Source organism: Brachycentrus maculatus, unplaced genomic scaffold, assembly GCF_059751285.1.
Source record: "Brachycentrus maculatus isolate JH-2025_06_01 unplaced genomic scaffold, ASM5975128v1 h1tg000178l, whole genome shotgun sequence".
Lineage (NCBI taxonomy): Eukaryota > Metazoa > Arthropoda > Insecta > Trichoptera > Brachycentridae > Brachycentrus > Brachycentrus maculatus.
In genome coordinates, this window is record NW_028280929.1 from 281,620 (window position 1) to 292,492 (window position 10,873).

At 33.2% G+C, this 10,873-nt stretch overlaps 1 protein-coding gene across 1 annotated transcript; it reads left to right on the plus strand.

The window, feature by feature from the left end:
• Positions 1-211: 211 nt before the first annotated feature.
• On the plus strand, positions 212-9,864 carry LOC148308056 (pancreatic lipase-related protein 2-like). The gene is made up of 6 exons (XM_088262393.1): positions 212-286; positions 1,271-1,374; positions 2,020-2,129; positions 3,447-3,717; positions 5,440-5,682; positions 9,071-9,864. The coding sequence occupies exons 2-6, from the start codon at positions 1,278-1,280 to the stop codon at positions 9,385-9,387; spliced, it is 1,038 nt and encodes a 345-aa protein (XP_088118519.1). The 5' UTR covers positions 212-286; positions 1,271-1,277; the 3' UTR covers positions 9,388-9,864.
• The last annotated feature ends 1,009 nt before the right edge of the window (positions 9,865-10,873 follow it).

A 10,873-nucleotide genomic window follows, 5' to 3' on the forward strand; every position in this document is an offset into this window, starting at 1 on the left:
CTGGAGGCGATTTGGTACTTGTTGCGAGCTGCGTAATACGATTTCAATAAATTAATGAAGTGGGGTCTTTTGGTACCCCCCTTCGGATCACGAGTAATTTTTGGACGAACAGTAAGGAAAAGAAATATTAAAATTTGCGAAGAACAAAAAATACCATTTATCAAATTACCATTTTTCTGTTTTATTAAAATTCTGTTTACTAATATTTTGTGATATTTATTAAAAGTCTTTGTCAAAAAGTGGTTGTGTCATCAGATATCAAATAAAGAAGGCTCTCAAGTACTAGGTATTAATAAACTAGTAATTGTTTTACCGTTTTTTCCTTTCCTTTCACATGTCCAAACCATCTCAACACTCCTTTCTTAATTTTATCGATAACGCTTAATATTATTTTTTGACATCTCATCAAAGATGAAGAAGAATATGGAAATTTGGGCATTTACGGGGATGACGACCGTCATAGGCTGGTTTAAGTAATCACTTTACACACGTGTAACATTCACCAATTCTACCCATTATTGACAACAACACTACTCAAATTCCTGGAAGTTCTGTATATAAAATATGAACCAATTTTTTAACATTGTTCTTGAATCACTAGAACTTCACTAGAGACATCTATTGGTGAGATTAAAATAAGCTATTTATTGAGCAGAAACTCTTTTATTAGTATGTGAGGTCCGAATCCTGGATTAAAATCACACACATGAGAAACGCGAGAAAATATCATATTAATTTTTAATATTTAAGCTTATAATTTCACCAGATAATTTATTTACAACATTTTGAGTGTGTCCACATACTTGTTCACAAAATCAATTACAGGAGTTATTCTCATATTATTTTTTGACATCTCATCAAAGAGTTTCTGCTCAGTAAAAAGCTTCTTTTTAATGTGACGCGGACTCTTAAGTCAGAGTTTCTCGGTTCGAACCCACTCTACCACAATTTAATACCTTTTGTAATAATGACCCGCTTAGGCTCACAGAAATAGTGTGAAATTTAAGTATTCTTTAATAAGAACACAAATATTTCTCTTTTATAAAAAGAAAATAAAATATCCCTTTAAATGAATGGTTCAAATTTGAAATCGATACAATGATTTTGAGAATTATTTTAATAACGTAGGTAGGGTAGAAAAACCGACTAATCGGTTTTTTGGTATTTCACGGTTAGAAGCGAAAAGCCAACTAGTCGGCTATTGGTAGTTATGTGTAAATAACCTTGACATCTTTGCTGATATTTTTTTGCTGTCGTTGTTTTTTTTAAGGAGAGACATGAAGGTCATTGTGGTGTTATTCGCGAGCTGTTTGCTTATGTTGATGAGTCAAGCAAAGGACACAGCTTTTTCAAGGGTGACAACATATTCAAATTGTGAGTTTTTTTTATTTTCATTTTTTTAAACCCTTATCCGCACCCAATGGTGCATAGGTCACTGCGTCATATAAACGCAGTGTTATCTTGATCGTTTACACATGAAGGAAAGGTGATTAGCCCTCCGCTTCAGGTACCAGTCCAGGGTAATATTGAATAAATATTACAGTGAAAAAAACACTTATATTTATTTTAGCCCCCTTGGGAATCGAACCCGGGACCTCCAGACCGGTAGCCGAGCGTGCTGACCATTACATTACGGAGGTGGACGTTTAGTTAGAAAAATCATTTAAGTAAAACATCTTCATACAAAAATTACTTTAATTTGTTAAAAATATATCCGTGAGATAGGTGTGTTAAGATGGTTTGGACATGTGGAACGTATGAGTGAGGAAAGAACGGTAAAACAAATTTATGAGGAGAATGAAGTTGGAAAAAAAGCACAGGAAGACCGAGGAAAACGTGGTATGTCAAATACTTGAAATCGGCCTTTTCAGGAGTTGGAATAATCTGCGGGTATGTATGAGGAGACGCGTGGATGTGGAAGAGGCGGAGTATGTTTGCAAAGACAGAGTGGTGTGGCGTTCTATTCTCTCTGCCAAAATTAAAAATAGATCAAAAGTAAATCAATCATGTCATTTTCAGGTGAAAAGTTTAAAAAGCTTCGCAATATGCAATACAGTCAGATTAAAGACACAGAACGGGAACCGGATATGTCTCTTTCGGTAGTCAACCTGTACTTTGAAGGGAACGTGGTAAGCATTTTTTTTTAGCTGTTTTACCTTTCTGAATTCAATAAAATTGTTTGAGACCGCTCAGCCTAACTCAAACTGGTTTTTTTTTTTAATTTAAATTTAAAATGATAAAGGCTGAAATGAAAAATAAATAAACAAATCGCACCTTTTGATTGATTTTAATAACTGGAAAGCAACTATTCAAATGAAAAACTAACAGTTGTAATAAGTAGATATAGTGTTTTTAAAACAAATTAATTACATATTATTTTTTGACATCTCACCAAAGATGAAGAAGAATATGGAAGTCTGGGCATTTACGGGGCTGACGACCGTCATAGGCTGGTTTAAGTGATCACTTTACACACGTGTAACATTCACTAATTCTACCCATTATTGACAACCACACTACTCAAATTCTTGGAAGTTTTATATACATGAACCAATTTAGAAACCTTGTTCTTGAATCACTAGAACTTCACTGGAGACATTTATTGGTGAGATGTAAGGAAGCTTTTTATTATTATTCTTCTTCATCTTTGATGAATGTCAAAAAATAATATGAAAATAACTCCTGTAATTGGAGATAATCCAGATTTTGTGAACAAGTATTTGGACACACTCAAAATGTTGCAAATTAATTACGATGGGACTATTTTTATAAGTTGGCCTTAAGTTAAATTAAGTCGGTTATTTATATTGGGTAAGTGTTTAATTACTTAAGTAACTTCTAGATTATCTAAACAAAGACCAGTTTTATATACATACATGTGAAAATTCCATACCTATAAATATAAATTGTGGTCTTTAGATATAAGGTGATTAGCAAATTCAGAAAAATTAGTACTATTAATGCACCCTAGATGTAGGCCTCCATAGTGCAATGGTCAGCGCGCTCGGCTACCGTTCTGGAGGTCGCGGGTTCGATTGCCAGGGGGTGGTCAAATAAATATAAGTGATTTTTTCACTGTTATATTTATTCAATATTACCCTGGACTGGTACCTGAAGCGGAGGGCTGATCACCTTTCCTTCGTGTGTAAACGATCAAGATAACACTGTGTTCATATGAAGCAGTGCCCTATGCACCATTGGGGTACGGATAAGGGTTTTATATTATATTTTCTAGCAAATGGCACAGCAGTTATTATTATACTATAATGGGAACAAAAAAAATACACGCATCCACACACAATCTGGGCATACCTGCTTTGCACATTGAAGGCATACATGTTTTTTGCATGCGTGTGTAGATTTCCTTTGAAGCTTCGAAGCTTCCTAAGCGGCCCCCACCTCAGCAGTAAAGGTTAACACTATTTTCTTGTTTTGTCTTGTTCCAGACAAGTTATCCGCTACAGAGTGCGGTTTCAATGCTGACCGATCCAAATTTCAGTAAAAACCATCCCGTATTCATACTTACTACGGGTTTGGGTAAAAAAGTGGAAGGTCTTCGATTAAAGTTGATAACGAAAGCCATGTCCCGAATTAAAGAAAAAAACGTGATATCAGTGGACGCGGGTGATATATTTGCCGATAGTATTTTGGCGTCATTTACTTACGTTAAGTTCATTGGCGAGGAGCTTGCGAGACAGTTGGTTGACTTCGTAAAGGGTAGGTTATTCTAAATGAAGATTTACATCTGTCAGCCTCCGTAGTGTAGTGCTCAGCACGCTCGGCTACCGCACTGGAGGTCCCGGGTTCGATTCCCAAGGGGGGTAAAATAAATATAAGTGATTTTTTCACTGTCATATTTATTAAATATTACCCTGGACTGGTACCTGAAGCGGAGGGCTGATCGCCTTTCCTTCATGTGTAAACGATCAAAATAACACTGCGTTTATATGATGCAGTGCCGTATGCACCATTGGGGTGCGGATAGAGGTTTTATTTTATTTATTAAGAGGTTGGGAGCTTTTTTTTTTGGTCGATAGCAGAGAAGACGTGCAGACGCTGATGGTGAAAATGATTTGCTGACAACTATCGACAAATACAAAGCCATGGTTTTTGAAAGAGATGAATGTAGATCTGGGTGTAAGCAAATAGTAAATGGGGAAATTTTGATGATGCTTGATGACTGCGTTTATTCGGGTAGTATGCTTAATATGGATGGAAAGTAATGGAAAGATGAGTGAATGGTCCACTGACATTTATAGCAAATAAAATCCAACAGCTAAAGCTAAACTGACAGTATACGTACACTGGAGTCCTGATATGTTTGGTAGTGAAGCAGTCGGCAAAAGAAGAATAGAAGTAAGGTAAATGCCGTTGAAATCCTATCTCTTAGATAAATTTGCGACAAAGCGATGTTTAATACAAGATAGAATTGTGAAGCAAGGAAAAATACGAGACTGAGAAAAGAACGATTATTCATAAAATTAAGTTAGATGTGTTGGGATAGATTGGATGTGTGAATGGAACGAGTGAGGAAAGATGATTTGAATGAGATAAATTAAATTTATGAGGTTAATTTGGTGGGTGATACAAGCAGAGAAAGACAGATGAAAAAATCATTTGGTGCGGCAAAACTGTGTATGATAAATGTTCGAATGGTGATATGAATAAATAATGCTAGACCGATATTAGAATTATGGATAAAAATTAAGAATGGTGTGTTGAGATGGTTTGGAGAAAATCGATGAAAACTTGGCATGATCAAGCACAGTCGAACTCGGTTATAACGAGGATGAAGGGACCGACTGAATTTGCTCATTATAACCGTTCCTCGTTATATCCGAGAATTGTTTTTTGTTAAACATACCAATCACATGAAGTATGTTATCTGTAATTATCACATAACACAATATATCGCAATTGAAGCAAAATTCATACAATTCACATAACACACCGCTCACTCCTTTCAAGAACGTCATAAATCAAAAAACTTTAATTGTCAGTAGCAAGTTTTTAAAGTTTTAAAATATAATAAGATGTATTAAATAGCCGAGAAGTTGCTCGTTATAAACGTGAATAAAAGTATGGAGAAAACAAGAAGCCGAAATTTCAACGAATGTTTCCTCGCTATATCCGAGATCTCGCTAAAATCTTGCTCGTAATAACCGAATTCGACTGTATTTCAAATACGTGAAAGAAGTAAGGAATCGGAACAAACGCTGGGTGCGTGTAATGAGATGCATGAATGTGGAAGATGGGAAGATTATTTGCAATGACATATTGGTGTTGCGTTCTATTATCTTTGCCTACCCCTGCTGCAAAACGAAAGGAGTGTTAGTTTTTATAAGTTTACTATTAAAGCATTCAGAAATAATTTAAATCACCTTATTTGTAATACGATTATGATATAACCATACATTTTAATTTTTACATTAATTTTAGCTGGTATTTCGCCAAAGGATATTCACATTACCGGTGTAAGTCTTGGAACTTCAGTAGCATCAACAGCGGGAAAGAATTTTGAAGCTCTGTCAGGAACCAAAGTGGGCAGGATTACTGGACTTGATCCTGTTGGTGTATGCTACTTCAACAGTTCATCTGGGTATGAACTCTCTTCCACGGATGCCGATTTTGTGGACATTATGCACACATCTATGGGATATTTAGGGACCAACAGTGTTTTAGGTGGGTTCAAATGTATTTTGTATATAAATTGTGTTTTAAAAGTTTCAATATTTGATAAATGGTCTTTGATAAATGTCCACCTCTGTAGTGTAATGGTCAGCACGCTCGGTTACCGTTCTGGAGGTCCCGGGTTCGATTCCCAGGGGGAGTCAAATTAATATAAGTGATTTTTTCACTGTAATATTTATTCAATATTACCCTGGACTGATACCTGAAGCGGAGGGCTGATCACCTTTCCTTCATGTGTAAACGATCAAGATAACACTGTATTTATATGAAGCAGTGCCCTATGCACCATTGGGGTGCGGATAAGGGATTAAAAAAAACATATATATATATATATATAAATATATATATATATATATATATATATATATATATATATATATATATATATATATATATATATATATATATATATATATATATATATATTGGGGTGCGGATAAGGGATTAAAAAAAACATATATATATATATATATATATATATATATATATATATATATATATATATATATATATACATACATATATATATATATATATATATATATATATATATATATATATATATATATATATATATATATATATATATATATATATATATATATATATATATATATAAATATATATATATATATATATATATATATATATATATATATATTTCTATATTTATATATATTTATATATATATATATATATATATATATATATATATATTTATATATATATATATATATATATATATATATATATATATATATATATATATATATATATATATAAATATATTTTTGACATCTCATCAAAGATGAAGAAGAATATGGAAGTCTGGGCATTTACGGGGCTTACGACCGTCATAGGCTGGTTTAAGTGATCACTTTACACACGTGTAACATTCACCAATTCTACCCATTATTGACAACCACACTACTCAAATTCTTGGAAGTTCTATATATATGAACCAATTTAGAAACCTTGTTCATGAATCACTAGAACTTCACTAGAGACATCTATTGGTGAGATGTAAAGAAGCTTTTTATTAAGCAGAAACTCTTATATTAGTATGTGAGATCCGAATCCTGGATTATAATCACACACATGAGAAACGCCAGAAAATACCATTTTCATTTTTATTATTAAGCTTATAATTTGACCAGATAATTTATTTACAACATTTTGAGTGTGTCCAAATACTTGTTCACAAAATCTGGATTATCTCCAATTAAAGGAGTTATTTTCATATTATTTTTGACATCTCATCAAAGATGAAGAAGAATATGGAAGTCTGGGCATTTACGGGCATTTATCACTTAAACCAGCCTATGACGGTCGTAAGCCCCGTAAATGCCCAGACTTCCATATTCTTCTTCATCTTTGATGAGATGTCAAAAATAATATGAAAATAACTCCTTTAATTGGAGATAATCCAGATTTTGTGAACAAGTATTTGGACACACTCAAAATGTTGTATATAAATATATATATATATATATATATATATATATATATATATATATATATATATATATATATATATATATATATATATATATATATATTTATATATATATATATATATATATATATATATATATATATATTTATATATATATATATATATATACATATATATATATATATATATATATATATATATATATATATATATATATATATATATATATATATATATATATATATTTATATATATATATACATATATATATATTTATATATATATATATATATATATATATATATATATATATATATATATATATATATATATATATATATATATACATGTGTATATACTTATTAGGCTAAGAAATATTTTAAGTAAAGAAAACTTTAAAAGAGAGTAAGTACTACGCCATTTTTCACTCCTAACTACAGTATGGCATTGTTGGATGGGAGGGTAACGTACAAACAACGCATTGAACTCTATAAAAACAGTTCTGAGAACAGTAATTTAGGTCTTTGTCTATCTATAGAAAAAAACCTATCGAACTAATTTATTATTTTCAACATTCAAAACACAAAAGCAGAAAAACAGGAGAAATCGGAGAATCAGTAAAATTTTCACTGTTGAGATTAAAAGTTTTTTATTGAGTAGAAGCTCTCATGTTTGCATGTGAAGTCCAAATCCTGGATTATAATCACATATATGAGAAATGCCAAAAAATCCTATTTTATAATAAATAATATTTTATTATTTTCTGATTTGACTTATGATTTGTGTCCAAATTGTACACGTTTTCAAAACTGGATTATCTCCGATTATAGGAGTTATTTTTTGACACCTCAACATACATAAAGAAGACTTCTATATTCTTGTTCGTCTATGTTGGGATGTCAAAAAAATATAAATAACTCTTAAAATTGGAGATAATCCAGATTTTTCTAAACAAGTTTTAGGATACACTCAAGCTGTTGTTATCTCTATAATTGATACATCATTCGTAGGGAGAATAATCCAGTTTTTAATACGATAAAGATGCTGTGGTTTTGGGATCAGGAGATTAGAATAATTTAAATGTACTTAATTTCATTGTTTACAACATTTATTATCTGGTCAAATTATAAGCTTAAATAATAAAAATGAAAATGGTGTTTTCTGGCGTTTCTCATGTCGCTCACTCCTTTCAAGAACGTCATAAATCAAAATTCGACAATTTTCAGTTGTGCATGTTTTCGGAATGCCCAGAAAATGTACTATATCCCAGCAAAAGAGGCATATTTTAAACTAAATATTTACCCGCTACAGGGCAAAAAGTGTTGTTTTTGCATTTTGAAGAAAAGGTACTGTTTAATTATTTTTTTTAAATATACTAAATATTTTTCAAATGGAGAAAACACCTTCAGGTTTTATTTAAAAAGATCTATTGTACAGTCAAAAGTTCAATAAGTGGCTTAGTATGTATTTTTAATACTTTGTATTATATTTTTAAACTTTAAAAACGTTCTCCTGAAAAATCAAGTTTTTTGATTTATGACGTTCTTGAAAGGAGTGAGCGATGTGTGTGATTGTAATCCAGGATTCGGACGTCACATACCAATATAAGAATTTCTGCTTAGTAAAAAGCTTCTTTACATCTCACCAATAGAAGTCTCTAGTGAAGTTCTAGTGATTCAAGAAGAAGGTTTCTAAATTGGTTCATATATATATATAGAACCTCCAAGAATTTGAGTAGTGTGGTTGTCAATAATGGGTAGAATTGGTGAATGTTACACGTGTGTAAAGTGATCACTCAAACCAGCCTATGATGGTCGTCAGCCTCGTAAATGCCCAGACTTCTATATTCTTCTTCATCTTTGATGAGATGTCAAAAAATAATAATTTCATTTTTTTATTTTCTATTTTTCTCGTTTTTTTAAGGACACGTGGACTTCTTTCCAAATGGAGGGAACACTCAGGGACATGGTATTATTTTCGATCATCGCATGAGCTACGTCTATTTCTACGAATCTTTATTATACCCAGAGAATTTCATGGCTGTGAAGTGTCCCGACTGGGAGACCTTCCAGAAAGGAGACTGCATCTACAATGAACGGGAGTATATGGGATATGGGACATCTCCCGAGGCACGCGGATTATTCTTCCTCAGGACGAAAGGATCATGGTTGTATGGCCTGGGAGAAGAGGGCACCCTACCCGCGCGTTCTTGGTCAGACACTATTATCGGCGACGACTAATTTCCGTTCTCATTTATTAATTAGGTAACATTTTCCTCCTCCGTAGTGTAATGGTCAGCACGCTCGGCTACCGATCTGGAGGTCCCGGGTTCGATTCCCAGGGGGGTCAAAAAATATAAGTGATTTTTTCACTCTAATATTCATTTAATATTACCCTGGACTGGTACCTGAAGCGGAGGGCTGATCACCTTTCCTTCGTGTGTTAACGATCAAGACAACACTGTGTTTATTTAATGCAGTGCCCTATGCACCATTGGGGTGCCGGTGCCGATAAGGGTTTGAAAAAAAAACATTTATGACTTAGGCGAGCGTTAAATTAATTTATCCTAGATAATTTATGATCCTTCTTATTTAACAATTTGATTATAACAGGTGTTTTATTTTTTTTTATCATACGAGAATTCATATCAGATACTGAATTTTCACCGTACGAGTATTTATCATAAAGCATTAATAAATATCAATAATTTTTTTAAATATTGCAGTTTTTTTACTACCACCTAAGACCAAAAATGCACCTTTTTTTCTTCCTTGCTCCATCTCAACTTACGTCTTTTTAGACTGGTCAGGTCTCCTTGTCATCAGGTTGTAGGTCCGTCTATCAAATACAATGTCACCTAGGACATGCCTTCGAATCATGTTATCTTTCTGTAGCATCCATGAAGTTCTTGGTCTTCCTCCAGATGTCTTTCGAAGAAGAACCATGGAAATCGCCTAATTTATAATATTTTCGGGTTCTCTGCGTCCTATGTATCCATACCATCTCAATTGCCTTTCCTCTGCCATACTATTGATGCCCGTTACACCCAGGCTTCCACGAACGCCTGAACTCTTTATTTTGTCTCGAAGGGATACTCCAGCTGACCGTCTAAGCATTAGTATTTCAGCAGTTCCTAGTTGCCTAGAGAATGTGTTATACATCGTCCAGCATTCGGATCCATAGAGGAATGCGAGTCTGAAAATTGTTTGGCATACTTTTTCTTTAAGCTTGGCCAGCATTTTTGGGTCACAAAGGACCCCTTCACGGATCAGACTGCATCCAGCCCACAATAATTATATGCAATGCATCTGCTGTAAACCCACTTATGTATTTTTGACCCAATATATTTTCAAGAGTCGCAATTAGGTAATTTTATCTAACTAACTAACCATCACGCCGCTTCCCCGCAGGGGTAGGCAGAGAGAATAAAGCGCCACACCACTCTGTCCTTGCAAACATTCTTCGCCTCTTCCACGTTCATGCATCTCCTCATACATACCCGCCGATTGTTACGACTCCTAACCTGTCCACTTTCAAGTATTTGGCATACCTGATCGTGCCATGTTTTTCTCGGTCTTCCTCTGCTTCTTTTCCCACTAACATTCGCCTCGTAAATTTGTTTTACCCTTCTTTCCTCACTCATTCGTTCTACATGTCCAAACCATCTCAACACACCTTTCTTAATTTTATCGATAATGCTTATCTCAGCTTTGCATTCCTTCTTTA